The sequence below is a fragment of the Molossus molossus genome, unplaced genomic scaffold, assembly GCF_014108415.1.
Source record: "Molossus molossus isolate mMolMol1 unplaced genomic scaffold, mMolMol1.p scaffold_m16_p_2, whole genome shotgun sequence".
Lineage (NCBI taxonomy): Eukaryota > Metazoa > Chordata > Mammalia > Chiroptera > Molossidae > Molossus > Molossus molossus.
In genome coordinates this window covers 7,110,998-7,127,665 of record NW_023425355.1, presented here as the reverse complement: position 1 = coordinate 7,127,665, position 16,668 = coordinate 7,110,998, and the positions used below count along the sequence as shown (strand labels likewise).

The 16,668-nt window shown below is 43.4% G+C and overlaps 1 protein-coding gene across 5 annotated transcripts in view; it reads right to left on the bottom strand.

The window, feature by feature from the left end:
• Positions 1-16,668, bottom strand: part of ARHGEF9 (Cdc42 guanine nucleotide exchange factor 9) — a 235,354-nt gene that overhangs the window by 129,723 nt on the left and 88,963 nt on the right. The window contains exon 1 of one of the 5 annotated variants that reach the window (XM_036271153.1): positions 1,193-1,978. The exons of 2 other annotated variants lie outside the window; for them this stretch is intronic. Coding sequence is in view for 1 of the 3 variants with exons in the window: in XM_036271150.1 (XP_036127043.1) it covers positions 1,182-1,190 (9 nt within the window). In the remaining 2 variants the exon portion in view is untranslated. Of the gene's footprint in view, positions 1-1,181; positions 1,979-16,668 lie in introns of those variants that run through there. 2 more of the 5 variants (XM_036271150.1, XM_036271151.1) reach the window with 2 other exon arrangements.

The window sequence follows — 16,668 nt, the reverse complement described above, 5'->3', positions numbered from 1 at the left end:
TTGCCAAGAGCTTTCTCAGTGGAAACAGAAATATAAAAATATTAACAATAGCAATAATAACAGCAACTACCACCACTACCATTTGATACGGACATGCAAATATATGGCAAATTGGAATATTGTTTCTAGCTCATGGTTTCCCCACTCATACCCCATTCCACCCAGACTTTTGGGGGTTACATTGGGGGGCACTCAAAAACTCTACTTAGCAAGATATATACTTCCATTTGTCCTGGAAATCTTTTAATTAGAGAGGATTCTGATCTTAAAGAACAAACAAGGAGGCGAACAAAAACTACCACTTTCTCATTAGCATTAGCAAGTTCTATTTAAAATGTAGTTCAAGTACATCATTGCAAATGAGATTACCCCAAAGAGGCATATCTGAATACTATTACTCCCAAGGTAGGTAAAGAGCTGGCTTTTCTTGTTTTTTAGAGGACACACAGAGAAAATCCCCAAATTCAAATCCAGGGGTAGTCTTCGGAAAAAGAAACCCAGTAACAGCTCATCAATGTCTTGTCTTGCCAATTCATAAAGATCAGATAATGCTTTTACATCCCATTCCATAATTCCAAAGAAACTGATATTTAATGCTTTAAGAAATGTTTTCAAGGTGGCTTCTTTCCAAATTGGAAACTGTGAACCCTGGACAGCAAATTGAGATTCAAAGGGCAGAGTCACCAACTGCCAGCTCAACGCACCCCACCACATCACTTCTCAAATTGTCCCTTCTCATTAGAGACTAAAGAAACATTTTCCCTAAATTCATTCCTTCTATCAAATTTTTTTTCTTCTAAACATCCAGTGCAAGACTGTCCTTCCTAAGATGACAAAAATCCATCATGCTCTTCCCACAATCCCCCTTACCCCCCAAACAAACCCAAATACAGTCCTGATAGCACGAGAGAAATTTCGACTAAAATTCCTTCCTGGAATTTAAAGATAGTTTTCAAGAAAATTAGTTGACAAGACACCACAAACAGCAAAGCCACTGTTTAAGGACCCGGAGTTTGCTCCGTGAACGTCACATAAATGGAGAATGCACACACACACACACATGCACACTTAAATAGAAAGCATTTCTTTATCAACAATTTTACTCAAGCAATAAGCAACTACGCTCACAGGCATACTTAAAAGACAAGACATGACAAAAGATTTAGGGAGAGATAATATACCAACGTCATACATATCACAGCGAGGCCATGTTGAAGCTCAAAACGTTTTCCCCCCTGAGTAAGAAAGCTTGCTCTTTCTCTCCCTCTCTTTCCCTGTCTCTGACTGTCTCTCTTGATTTTTTTTTCTCGGTGGTTCTCTGGATGAAATCAAATCGAGAGTTAGCAACAGCTCAGGTGGCTGGACTCCATTCAGCGCGTTCCCAGGAAAAACATGAGTATGACATTGACAAGCAGGAGGACTACAATCACGGCAAAAACGACTACAGTTTGCACATCCAGGGTCATGGTGCAATGCAGAACACTGTAGTGTTCCAGGTGGGGGGCCGGCAGATTGGGAGATGTCAGTCTCTGTTCTGTCAGACTGTCCATACAGCCACCATTCTAGAAAGGAGAGGAGGAAGTCGGATGGTTAGGGAAGGGTTGGGTTGGTGCCCGAGTTTGGTATCGGGGGAGGGGGGGTGGGGACAGGGGAGCTTGCTTCCCCCGTCTCAGGATTGAGCTGATTTTTCTTCCCTAGCTGAGCAGCTTAGCTTGCGCTGAAGTCGGCAGCGTCCAGCATTCTCTCTCGGGCGCCACGGAAAAGGCAAAATCCTGGCTTTCAAAGGGAAAGGCGGGAGGAACCCGTGCGAGGTTCTCCAGCGCCCGCTCAGTCTGTCTGTCCCGGCGTGCGTCCGTCCGCCTGCCTGGCTACCGGTCAGTCTCGGTCTCCCCCACTGCCTCTAGTTCGCTCGCTTTCCTACGCTCGCTCGCTCTCTTCGTGGGGCTCCCGGTTGCCAGCCACTCGTCCCAGCCCTGCCTCGCTGGCTCTCCCTCTCCTCTCCCCAGCCCCCAGCTCGTGGGCTGCGTTTTTATTCACCGAGCGACTGCGGGCGCCTGCGTGAGGCGCAGCCCCCGCCGCTGACAGGCCCGCCGGCCAATAGCAGGTGCCACAGCAGCGCGTTTACTCGCTGGGGGGTGGGACTTGGGCTGGCGTGCTAGCGGAGGCAGCCAATTGCAGGGCTCAAGGCACCCCGAGCAGGCTCGCTCCATTCTGACTAGCAGGAGCCACCAGCCCCGGGTGCTGGTGTGGGGGTGGGAAGCTTGTTGAGGGTGGACAGAGCGGGATGTAGGGAGAGGAGGAGGAGGAGGAGGGGCAGGAAAAGACTGGGAAAGAGGGAGGGAGTGGACGGGAGGGGACTTGGCAGGAGGGAGGAAAGGGAACAAGAGGAAGACCTTGGGGAACAAGGGAAAAAGAGAAGGAAAGATGGGAAAGAAGGAGAAGAGGTAGGAGATAAGATGGAGAGAAGGGTTATAGAAAGGAAGGAAAAGAGCTGGGGAGGAGGGAAAAGAAATTTTTAGAAAGGGGATAGATACATGGGGAGGAGGCATGCCTTGGCAGCCACTTTGTTTGCACCCTGGGCCAAGGAAGAAGCAAAGGTGCCTTTGGTCCCTGCCTAAGTATTACAGGCAACTCACAATTAGGTATGCAAATTCAACAAAGATACTCTACAAATTATCCAAAATCCAATTCTATTTGGCTTTCTCCGATAACTCTGCACTTGCAGGTCAGATTCCCTTTCCTCATAGTTTCCTGAGACTTTGATGGCTTGCACTTTCCAACATGCTCCATACTACGAAGGCAAGCCTCCACAATACTTCCACTCTGCTTGGAATCACTGCCCTGCTCTGTGTGGAACCAGGGTACAAGCCCTGGACTAGAGACCAGAAGGTTTCAGATTTACTCCAGTTCTACCTCAAGCTTGTCGTATGGCTTTTGGAAAACTCCTTCCCCCTCTCTGCCTCCATCTCCCTTCTGTCACATGAGGACTTAGACCTACTTGAGAATTCAGTGAAACCTCTCAACTCTCACCTCAGGAAAAGATCATTTTAGCAGGCTCCTGGGCCCTCAAAAACTTAGGACTCCCTTATACTGTACAGAAATTCGTCTAAGGGCTCTTCTTACTCTTACATTGTAAAAGTGAACAGATAGCTATTGCTGGAGCGGGGCAAGAAACTGGATTAGCCAGAGACGAACAAATTTAATTCTGGAACTCCTACTGTACTGCAGACTCTAAGAGGAATGAAAATTGCTTTCTATTCCTTAGAAATCTCTCGAGGCTAGGACAGTCACCGATCTTAACTAGATGACTGGAAATTCTGAATGAATGCAGTTCATAAATAAAGTGACTTCTGGCCCTATTAGATAGAATAAAACCCAAAGAAGTCCCCACTTAAAAGTTTGAGCTTGCCCTGGCCAGGTAGCTCAGTTGATTAGAGCATCATCCAGATAGATAATGCTAAGGTTGTAGGTTTGATTCCAGGTCAGGGCACTTACAAGAATCAACCAATGAATGCATAAATAAATGGAACAACCTCTCTCTTTCCCTCCCCCCCTCTTCATTCCTCTCTTTCAAAAGCAATACATTTATAAATAAATAAATAAATAAAAGTTTGGGCTCATAACACGACCTATGAATGATTCGTGACAGAACGACAACCTTGACTTCTACCAAGCTCCTAGATCCAATTTTCAATTTATACAATGGAAGACCGAAAAACACTTTAAACTGCAATACGGAATACAGACTGTAAAAAACTACAGGACCAACATCCCAGTTTTAAAGCAAATAAATAAGAAGGGAAAAGACTGCTTGACTCAGGTGAAATGTGCATGAACACACACATATTTGTGACATTCATGAGACAACTGGAAATTTGAACAGATTGAACACTTGATTATATTAAAGAATCAGTATTAATTGTTGTGGCTAGATTTAACAAAATGGGAGGAATAGATGTAAATCTTTGTGACCTTGAATTTGGCAATAGTTTCTTAGATATGACGTGAAAAAAACAAGCCACGAAAGAAAAACTAGATAAGCTGGACTTTATCAACATTAAAAACTTTTGTATTTCAAAGGACACTGTCAGGGATATGAAAAGAGAACCCACAGAGTGGAAGAAAATATTTGCAAATTATATATCAGATAAGGGACTTGTGCCTAGAATATATAAAGAGCTATTATAACTCAATTATAAAAAGCAAAGTAACCAAATTTAAAAAATTGGCAAAGGAACTAAATAACATTTCGCCAAAGAAATGGTCAATAAGCACATGAAAAGATGCTAAAAATATTAGCCATCAGAAAAATGCAAATGAAATTCAGGATATTACCACAGCATTATTTGTAGGATGGCTATAATAGAAAAGCTAGATAACAAGTGTTGGGGAAGCTGTGGGAAAATTCGAATCTTCATGACACTGCTGGTGGGAATGTAAATGGTGAAGCCACTTTGGAAAACAGTCTGGCAGTTCCTCAGAAAGTGAAACGTAGTTACTATTTGATCAAACAATTCCACTCCTAGGAGAAAATGAAAGCATGTCCACATGAAAACTTGTACACAAACATTCGTAAGAGCATTATTCACAATAGCCCGAAAGATGGGAACAACTGAAATGCCAATCAAGTGATGAATGGATAAACAAATGAGGTATATCAAAAGGATGGAACAGTATTCATCCATGAAAAGGAATGAAGTACAGTTACATGCTACAACAGAAGGGGGCTTTGAAAACATTGTAAGTGACAGAAGCCTGACACAAAAGGCTTTTGTATGATTCCATTTATATGAAATGTCTGTAGAGTTAGGGTAAATACTATGTAATAAAGCTTCTGTTTCAGTTTTACATAAATATTAATGTGCCAGGTTGTGATGTAAAAGGTACTTCTTATAGCAGATAATGATCAAAATAGTTTAAAACCCACTCTTCTAGATTATGTTGAAACAGATACTGGTGATCAGGACGGTATTATAATGTAAGCAACCAGCATCTTTATCCTTGCCTTTAAAAATACAATCTTATCTTGTCTCCACTGATCTTCAACCACTGCAGCCTGGCTTTCACCCCCATCATCCCATAGGAAACTAGACCTTCTTGTGAACATATAAAAATGACGAAGTTGTTGCTAACTCTTGTGGCCAATTTTCCTTTATCTTCCCTGATTTCTCTCCCACCTGGCTCTATTGATGCCTTCCTCATTCTTGAAATGTTCCTTTTGCCTTGAAAACACCAACCACATGGCCTGTCTGGTTATACTGTCTTTACTTCCCGCCTGGGTTCTTCTTCATCCAGTCATTAAGGCATGATTTCTTAGGGTTCTTCTAATTTTAGTCCCCCCTTCTTCTCATTCCACACATGCATTGAATGATGGGCCCATGTATCCCCAAGACTTGAACTACCACCTACATTACACACTGATGCTCCTCCCTTCAAGAAAGTTACTGGACACTGGTAGGGAACAAAACAGACACAGGCCCTTGCCTGCATGCTGCTTACAACTCTGCTGATCCCCCACGTAGCTCTCTTCTCTTGAACTGCTGAGATGAATCTCCAACTGCCTTTTGGATATCTCCTGAATATTTCACAGGAACCTCACAGTAACTCCAAAATTTAATTCATCTTCTCCCACCCCTGCCTGCCTCCTCCTTCCCGTGAGTTCCCAGAAATAGCCAAAAACTAAGGATATATCCATACACCTCGCCTCTCCCTCACCTTGGTGCTAGCCAACCAGTCTCCAAGTCCTGACAATTATCTTCTTTAACATCTCTCTCATGTGTTCCTCCTCTCTCTCCCTGCTACCCATACTCAAGTCCTCACCCTTTCTAATCTATTGTCATCCATCACTTGGTCTCTTGTGCTGCTCTCTCTCCCCAATTCAGCCTCTACTCTCCTGCCCAAATCATCTGTCTCAAAAGCAGTTGTGCTCTTTCAATCCCATGGTGGCTACTAAAGATTGGTTGCTCAGGATCCATGCCACCCTCCTTCTATCATGCCTTCTTATATTGCTGAAAGCTCAAACAAACAAACAAAAAACGAACAGACACTAAAGCAACAACAACAACCTGTCATTTCTCAGACTCTCTTGCATCCAGTGTTCTGGACATGATTCATTTCTACCAATCATATGCACATGCATAAAAGTATTTGATACGATGTCACCTGGGTCACGAATAGAACGTTTCAATGTCCTGACCTGAGTTCCAGTGGCCTATCTCCCAGGTGCAAGATACATAGGTCTTAAGTCTTTGCCTTCTCTCAGATAAAAGTCAATGCTTGGTTGCACCTTGCCTCTTCAAGGAAAGTTTCACATTTTGTGCTGACCCCCTCTGCTACTCACTTATTTGCTATCCAACCTCCACCCCAGCTACATGTTAACCCCTGATGCTTGCCACAGGCAGTCCGAAGATATTGAGTCCTGTTTGTCCATTGTCTTGGCTACTGATATGACTAGATTCTCTTGCATAATCACTCATGTCAACTCTATTTAAGAGTCAGCTCCCAGGGGTCATGAACTCTTGGTTAGTTCAATTATTCAGCACAGAGATCACCACTCCTCCAAAATCACTTAAATTCAATAAGCACTTGCTTTGACAAATAAGGGATCCAGAGAGGTTCTCAGGAAGCTTACAGTCTATTGGGAAAGACAGTCACAAACACATAATTTCACTGTCATACAGTACAGTATACCAAGCACACTCAGATAATAAATCCAGTTGTTGATAATTATAGAATGAATCATAGAATTTCATAGAAATTCCTTCCAGCGTTCTTATGTAGGAATCTGTCTGATGTGATGGGTACAGGGAGTGGGAGGGGAAAGAGGAAACATCTACTTTGGGCACCCATGGTGCTAGGCCTTTCAACATATTATTTTATTTAGTCCTCCCCAGAAGCCTGAAAAGAAATCATTATTGCTATTTAAAAAGAATTTTTTTTTTTTGCTTTATTGATTCCGGAGAGAGAGAGAGAGAAAAAAAAAATCCATGTGAGAGAGAAACATCAGTCACCTCCCACATATACTCTGACTGGGGATCAAACCCACAACCTGGGTATGTGCCCTGATCAGGAATGGAACCCACCACCTTTTGTTGTATGGGATGTTGCTCCAACCGAGCCACACTGGCTGGGGTCACTATTGCTACTTTAAAGATTGAGAAATGAAGGTTCAGAGTGTTTATACCATTTTCCCATACATGTAGGGTGAAGCAGAAGCAGAATTTAAACTGAGATATGTTTCCAAAGCCCACCCTTTTTTTCTACTATCCCTAAAGTGTTTTGTCCAGTAACTGCTGGAATATTTTCAGTAACAGGAGGCTCTCTGAAGCTTTCAAAACCATTTGTTACAGCACTATCCTCTGAGCCACGCAAAAGAAAAAGGAAAAAAAAAAAAAGAAAGAAAGAAAGCCAAGGTCTTCTAAGCAATAGTCCTCTTAAGTGTTTGAAGACATCTGTCTTGAGTTCAAACTCTATTCATCATGATTACCCTCTAACACACTTCTTAGAAGCGGTGTGACCTCAAACAAGTCCCTTTACTTCCTTAAAGATCAAAAAGCTATGATTTGTTTTCATTTGCAGCTTAAAATAAATCATTGATTGTTGTAAATCTTCACCAGCCTTGCCAGAGGTATGGCAGAAATAGAGTTGGTCCCAAGTGAGGTACCGTGAGGAAAGTGTAATGGGTGATAAGCTTCAGTTAAAGAATAAGGTTGCAGCCCTGGCCAGTTTGGCTCAGCGGTTAGAGCATCGGCCCAGGCATCAGCCTGTGGAGCAGAGTCCCAGGTTCGGTTCCCACTAAAGGCATGTACCTCGGTTGCAGTTTGTCCCTGGCCCCAGTTGGGGTCGTGTGGGTGGCAACCAGTTGATGTGTCTCTCTCACATCGATGTTTCTCTCTCTCTCTTCCTCCCTCTCTCCCTCCTGTTCTATCTGAAGATAAATACAAAAATGTCCTCGGGTAAGGATTAAAAAAAAAAAAAGAATAAGGTTGCATATGTGGTTTAGGGGGTGGAGTTTTAGGGAGGAAATCAAATATAGGGTTAGTGGCCAGTATTGGCTCAGTGGTTGAGCATCAACCCATGAACCAAGAGGTCGCCAGTTCGATTCCCAGTTAGGGCACATGCCCAGGTTGTGGGCCTGATCCCCAGTGTAGGGCATGCAGGAAGCAGCCAATTGATGTTCTCTCTCATCGATGTTTCTGTCTCTCTCTCCCTTTCCCTTCCTCTCTCTCTAAAATATCAATTAAATTTTTTTTTCAAATATACGGTTAAGAATTTGACTCTACCAGAATACTTTTCCTAGCTATCTAGAATTGCAGCTCTTTCATCTCCTCAAAAGAAATCCATTCCTGACCACCCTCTCTAAAACTGTACCACCCCATCAATCTATATCCCATTATCCTGCTTTTCCTTCTAGCCCTATCACTACCTGAAACGTTATATAATTACTTATTTATTGGTTTCTTGTCTGCCGTTATAAATTGTAAGCTCTATGCAGGCAGAGGCTGTTTTGTTCATTGCTGCATCTTCAGCACCAAGAACAGTGCTTGACAGTCAATAAATATTTGTTGATGACTGAATGACTAAATGAACGAATGAATGAACGAATGAGTGAAGGCCAAGGGATAGCCTTGCTGACTCACAATGTAGGCTGTAAAGGAAATGTGTCATGGCAAACAGTCTCTGCTGCAGCCCATGATACCAACCTTGGCCCCTACCCCTACAAGGGCCTTCATTAGTCAGAACTCCTGCAAAAGGGATTAAAAGTTCCAAATTACAGACTGAGAATTTCAGGACCTCTTTGGTTTTCTGTTCACTGTTGACACACTTTAAACCACCACCCAGAAGCCCTTCCCTCAAGAAACACTGCCTATACCGCCCTCCCGTGGCCAAAGACTGAATACATATCTGGATTAAGACCCAAGAACAGCTGCTTCCTCCTGTTCTTTTCTATGGCTCTACTTCAGGTCTCTTTTCTTTTTTCTTTCTTTCCCTTTCCCTTTCCTTTTCCCTCCCTTTCCCTTTCCTTTCATTTATTTACTTTTATTTATGGGAAGGAGATTTATTTCAGTTCTATTTCAAGTACGCTAGTAGGTTACACAACCCGCCTAAGTTAGGGTAGAAAGGACTGATTGGAAAAGAGCATCAAGGATCTAAAATCCCTTTCAGAGGATGCACAATGCTTTCCTAACAGGCTCAGGATCTTTCTGGGGCAACCAAACCCAATCATGTATCAATTCAGGACTGGCGTGGGCAGTGAATGCTTCCCTCAGTGGCAGGCCCATTGTTTAGTTTTGGAGTTGGAGCCTAAACTCCTGGATAGTTCCATTCTTGGGCCTCGTGACTCATTCAACCAGCTGCCCACACTGACCCCCTTGTCTAGGTTTATTTATATACAGGCTTCATTGAAACTGTAAACAACTGGCAAGTCAGGACACTAAGCACGCCTCATCAAATTAAGCATGGACTTTTGCTCATAACAGGTGCTTCAGAAACATTGCATAGATAAGCAGGTAGATTGGTAGGTGGATAGCCAGATGATAAGAAGATAAAACTGCAATAGGAGAGAAGGGGGTTAGTTTAGCTGAGGAGTTTGTCAGATGCTGGATTATATGTTAGAGGGAGTCTAACCAATTGCCTCAGGAACTCTATTTTCTATAGAAGTCAAGGTAGTCTAACAGTGAGGCTGAGGGTGAAGATGTAAAGAGAGGAGTGGACACTACCAAAGACTGATAAAGAAGAGACATGCACTAGACACGCAGATGGCTGGAGGCTCAGAGAGATTTGTGAAGGCCCAGCTGAGACTGTGGACTGATAGATATCTCATAGACACATTATGTAAAAAAAAAGGAAATAGCCAGAATAGTATGTAAAATGCATGCTTTGGGGTGTAAAAAATAAGGGAAATAAAATATGTTTGTATCTGCTTATACATGGATAAAGAAACTCTGGAAGAATATACCAAAAGCTATAAAGCTGGTGACCCACAATGTGGGGACCTGAGTGGACAGAGAACATCTACCGAATGTATTTTTATAGTTTGATTTTTAAACTATGTGACTATATTATCCATTCAAATATTAAATTTAAAAAATGTTCAATATGCTGTGTGATCTTAATAAGTCATTCCTCCCTTCCCCACTCCCTCCCTCTGCTTCAATTAATCAAGCTAGGAAGGGCTCTATACTTAGAAGCAGTATAGCTTGAGGGTTGACAACATAGACACTAGGGCCAGCCTGTTGGGGTTCAACCTTAGTTCTGCCAATTGCTGGCTATTTGAGCAAATTACTTAATGACTTTGAGTCTCGTTTTTCTCATGTTTAAAATGGGAAGAATGGTATAATGCCCTGGTACTCACTCTGCCCTTCACTTTGAGCTAGCCCTGATCTCTAGGTACCCTAATTTCCTCATCTGCAAAACAGGGAGATTCATAAGATTGTTGGTAAGGGTTTAATGAGTAAAAAATAAGGAAAATAAGAAAATATGTTTGTATCTGCTTACACATGCATAAAGAAAGGCTGCAAGGATATATCAAAAGCTATAAAGCTGGTGACCTGCAATGTGGGGACCTGGGTGGACAGAGAACATCTACTGAACGTATTTTTATAGTTTAGCACTTAGAACAATACCTGGCACGTAGTAATGGTCAGTAAATGCTAACAATTACTATTATTTAAGGGTTCAAGAACTATTTCTGCCCCTAACTTTAGGCAAATCTTATACTCCCCGAGCCTCTGTTTTCTTATGTATAAATAGAAAAAAACAACAACAAATAATATCTACCAAAGAGATGATGAGATAATGAATTTGAAAGTATTCTATGGAATTAAAATGTTGGTTAGGATGTGAAGAATTGTTACAGTAGAAAAAGGAGGGGGCTGGATACTAAATGAAGATTCTACCTATTCGAGTTTCCCTCTCCCACTTCCAGCATTCCATATGAGATAAGGGGCAAGTGCAGGTCTTTAACGGCCATGAGTCATTCGTATATTAAATGTCAGATGAGCCCTGGGCTGTTAGGCTCAGCGGTTGGAGCGGCAGCCTGTGGTCCCGAGAGACCCGGGTTCGGTTCCCGCTAAGGGCACGTACCTCGGTTGCAGTTTGTCCCCAACCCTGGTTGGGTCATGCGGGTGGCAGCCACTCGATGTGTCCCTTTCACATTGATGTTTCTCTCTCTCTCTTCCTCTCTCTCCCTCCCACTCTATCTGAACAAAAAACGAAAATATGTCCTCAGGTAAAGATAAAAAACAAAAAAATGTCAGATGAGCCCAGCCAGTGTGGCTCAGTGGTTGAGCATCGACCCATGCACCAAGAGGTTGCCAGTTTGATTCCCGGTCAGGACACATGCCCAGGTTGTGGGCCTGATCTCAGTGGGGGGCATGCAGGAGGCGGCCAATCGATGTTCTCTCTCATCAATGTTTCTATGTCTCGCTCCCTCTCCCTTCCTCTCTCTCTAAAATCAATAAAGAAAGGAAAATAAATTTTTAAAATAAATAAATGTCAGATGAGACCTGGTTCCCACCTCTTTATTTTATTTATTATCCTCACCCGAGGACATTTTTCTTTTTTTTTTTTTTTTTTTTTTTTTTTTTGCACAGATAGAGTGGGAGGGAGAGAGAGGAAGAGAGAAAGAAACATCGACATGAAAGGGACACATCCAGTGGCTGCCACCCACACGACCAACCAGGGCCGGGGACAAACCGCAACCGAAGTACATGCCCTTAGCGGGAACTGAACCCGGGTCTCTCCGGACCGCAGGCCGATGCTCTAACCGCTAAGCCAAACCGGCCAGGGCGTTCCCACCTCTTTAAAGCAGAGTGACCAGAAGGGGCAACACACCACTGGTTGCCACTCCACTGTGGGATGCCAAGTGTTTCCATGTAACTGTTCCTATTTTGAGGAGGTGCTGAGTCTCAGTGATAATCTCACCATTCTTAGCAGCTTCTCAGAAAGGAAAGGAAAGGAAGTAGCACCCTGAAGGCTCACTCTCCCCCCTCCACACACACACCAATTTACAAAGAACAAAACAATTTGCTTAAGCAGGGGCACCAGTTCTCCATATCCCAGCAACCAACTCTTACAGGCTCATTCCATGACATATAAAGCCCTTCTATCCCCATTCTCTGATTTGCACCTCACATCGGCCCAAGAAGGCTGTCAAGTGGCGAGGAGTACTCATTCCCATTTTAAGGAAGGGGAACACTGTACTCTTCTGAAGGAAAGTGACTTACCCCACAGGAGTAATGTCATTCTCTTCACAGGAGAATGACAAAGGACAAAGGATTGAGAGCCAGAAGACACAGTTCTGAGGAAAGCCCTTTAGATCTGTAAAGTTCTATAGATTGGGGATTTTAAGAAACTGTCATGCCAGGGCCAGGCCTACAACCCACGTTTCCTTTCCTCCAGACCACAACTCTTGCTGTGCTGATGATGGAGAAGGGGAACAGCAAATAAAGACCAGGAGAAACGCATTGCCCACCCCCCCCCCAAATAACTGCAGTTTACATTTAAATAAAACTTCACATCCTCCTAAATATCATGGCCTTTTATTGCATTTCAACCTCATGGCAACCTTTTGAGGGAAGTGTAGCAGAAAATGGGAATCTAAAGTTTTAAGCACCCCCCCAACACACACACACACACACACACACACACACATACTCCTTCTCCTTCTTCCCTGCTGTACTTTTTCCCCTTAGCACTTAAAACTCACATACTACGTATTTTATTTAATCATCTGCTTAGCATGTATTTTCCCTACTGGAACATCTGTTCCACGAGGAAAGGATTTCCGTCTGCTTTGCTCACCGCTCCCCAGTGCCTAGAACAGTGCCTGGTACATAGCAGATACTCAATAAATATCAATAAATGTTACTGAGTAAGCAAATGAATGAATATGTGGCATGTGTGGGAGGGAGGCAGGGAGAAAGGGAGGGAGAGGGGGGAGGGGAGAGAGAGAGAGAGAGAGAGAGAGAGAGAGAGAGAGAGAGAGAGAGAGAGAAAATGGACCCATTTTGCATATGACTAAACTGATATCCAGAGGAGTTAAGTCATTTTCCCAGGAAGGACTTCTGAAGCTTCCCATTTCAGCCTATCCCCTCACTTCACTGCCTGGCTGGTTCAGGGACATTTTATCTGGGCCAAAGGTAATGTGTACTGCAAATGCCTCTGCCCTTTCTGGGGCCAGCTACAGGCATGGAGGCTACAGATAGCTTGGGGTTCACCTCCTTTATCAGCTCACTCATCCATTCCACAAATATTCACAGAGTGCCTGCTGTGCACACAAAAGGCACTCTGCCAGGCCTCATTACCCTTTACACACCCAAATACCTGTGTCTCACCAACGCTCCAAGAGCTTCTCTGAGTTCTCACAATGCCTGGAATGTACAGCATTGAGGGAGGAAGGAGTAAAAATCTGAGACCTCACCACTAGGCCTGCTGGTCCCTCTCTCTTCTACAACTTGCCTGGCAGTTTCCGCTACTGAAAGATTATGCTTACCTCATAGGACTGTTGGGAAGATTTAATTAGATTCACATGCAAAACTCTTCAAAGAGTGCCTGGCACAAAATAAACACTGGCTTAGTAAATGGTAGCTATTTATTTTCAAGCCTTACTGCACTCATGACCTTATTACTGGTGCCCCTCACTTCTGGAATGAAGAAGGAAGGCAAACATCCATTTCTGCCCAGCAAGTAGAGTAATGCTTCAGGAGCTGGAGTCACAGACCTATTCCTCACCCTGGCTCTGTTTGGAGATAGGTGTGTGGAGAAGATATTTAATCTCTCCCACCCTGAGTTTCCCTGCTTAGAACTCACATGCTATATATATTTCACTAAATCATCTGCTTAGCATGTATTTTCCTTACTAGAAAATCGGTTCCATGAGGGAAGGATTTCTGTCTGCTTTGTGTACCGTTCACCAATGCCTAGAACAGTGCCTGGTACATAACAGACACTCACTAAATATTACTGAATAAGCAAATGGTGTGTGTGTGGGGGGGTGTTGTGAGGCTTATGGAAACTCATGTGTGAAGGTGCTTTGAAAATGCAAAATGCTGAACAAATACGAGCGATTACTATTGTATTAACATAATAACGGCTATCATTAATAGAGCACTTGCTGTGTGCAAGACACTGAACCATGTGTTTTACATAGATTAAATCAGTTCAGCTTCACAATAGTACCAATGACCAGGTACTACTATTCCTATTTCACAGATAAGGAGTGATGGTTAATTTTGTGTTTCAACTTGTCTGGAATACAATGCCCAGATAGTCAATGAAACATTATTCTGTATATTTCTGTGAAGCTATTTTTTGGATAAGATTAACATTAAAATCAGTGGACTTTGAGTAAAGCAGATTGTACTCCATGATGTGGATGGGTCTCATCTGATCAGTTGAAAGTTCCAACGGAACACTGACCGACCTCTCACTGAGAAAGAAGGGATTGTGCCAACAGACTGCCTTTGGACTCAGACTGCAACTCTTCCCAGGTTGCTGACCTACCCTTCAGATTTTGGACTTGCAGCTCCATGATCACATGAACCAATTCTTTAAAATAAATTAATATACCTCTTTATAGATAGACAGATAGGTAGATAGATAGACAGATACATAGATATAGATACAGATACAGATATAGATATATAGGTACATATACAACTTGTTGATAGTATTTATCTGGGGAACCTTGACTAATACATAAGAAAACTGAAGTTTAGAATGGTTAAATCCCTTGCCTCAAATCAAACAATGAGTCAGTGGCAGAACCAGAAACCTAGGGGTCATCTTCCTTGTTTCCTCCATGTCTCAGACCTCTCTCCTTAACCCAACAACAATTCCTATTGACTCTTTCTTCGAAATTGATGTCAACTCTGCCTTCCTCTCCTCAAACTCCACTGACCCCATTTCTGCAGCTGCCTCTCAGCTGGGCTTGCCATCTTCACTGGCCCCCTCAATCCATTCAGTATAGTCTGCAAAAGTCAACTTCTCAGATCGCAGAGCGCACCCCATCATTGCACCGCTTCCAATGCTTCTGATCGCACTTGGAAGAAATAGCACTCACCCTGCCCAACAGTCGTGTGCATGGTGAACATGTTAACTCACACTTAATCCTCACCGTAACACTATAAATAGAACCAGTATTGTCTCCATTTTTCAGAGGGCATAACTGAGGCACAGCAAGATGGGGTAACATGTCCGAAATCACACAACTAAGAAGTGGCAGAACCATAATTTGAACCATAATAATGTGGTGTGCTTCCAGAGTCTATGCTATTAGCCACTGAACCGTACCGCCTTTGGTTACAGCTGAGGCACACCCTCCCTGGGCCTATAAGGCCCTGTGTGAGCTGTCCCCGCCTGAATCTCTGCCTTCCTATCCTGCCACCTGCCTCCTCTCTCCCTGTGCTCCAGTGGCTCTGGCCTTCTTTTTCTCCTTCAGGCCTTTGCACATGCTACCCCTGCCCCTCCCCCAAGCTCCCCACACACCTTGCTGTCTCCTCCTTTATATTTTTTTTATTGCAATCCAAATTCATAGGCTCCCTTCCCCAAATCTCCACACAGCTGACTCAACTTAAGTGGCAATTCTCTGGTATGTCAGGGAGGCCCTAAGACAAAATGTCTCCTCATGGCAACAGGACTTCTTAGAGCTAGCTGAATGTATTTATTTCTTCAATTCCTGGTTTCCATTACTGAACAGCTTCCTCATTTGCAGAACTAGTCATGTTCACACACACACACACACCAACAACAACAACACAATAAGAAAACATCTCAAAGCAATGGGTTCCTAAGAAGAAGCTCCTCTCATGTTAACATGGGGTTGTTGGGGGCCTTTTCATTTTTTCCTAAAGCAGAAAATTCTGGAAACCTTGGGCTGTGGCAGGAGCAACTGTTCCTTGTGAATGACATTCCTGTTGGATCCCTTAGCATTCAGAGAAGAGGAAAGTTAGGTCTGGTCTTCTGATGCCTGAATTCAGGGCAGTAGAAAAGATCATAATCCTGTTCACCCAAGTGTGTATCCCTTCTGTCTTGTGAGGAATAGTAAATACTCCCTATAAGGGTAGAGAGTAGCAAAGTTCACATGGCCCTTTCTTGTCTACTCACACAGAACACTGGAAAAATAAGTGAAACTATGTGTTAATTTTATGTTTCAACTTGACTGAGTCAAGGTATGCCCCAAATTTGGTCAAACATTATTCCGGGTGTGTCTGGGAGGGTGTTTTGGGATGGGATTAACATTTGAATCAGTAGACCGAATAAAGCAGATTGCTCTTTCCAATGAGGGTAGGTCCCAATCTATTGCAGACCTAATAGAACAAAAAGACTGAGTAAGAGAGCACTCCTCCTGGCTGACTGTATGACCTGGGACATCTCTCTCTCTCCCTCTCTCTGGCCTCCAGCTGTCAGATGTAACCACCTCCCCTCTTCTCACCCCCTCTACCTGTATCACCAAAGAAATCCTCCACCACTCAATCTTATCATGCCATTGTTCTTTCCACCAGGCAAAGCTTCTGAGCCTGGCATTGAAGGTACTTCGAGATGTGACCCCAATGCACCTTGTCAGATTTACTGGCTTCAGCCACATCAAAACACCCACATGTTATTTACAGAATATACTAGCACCTTCATGCTTCAACTCTGTCTACTGTTGTTCCCCTCTGCTTG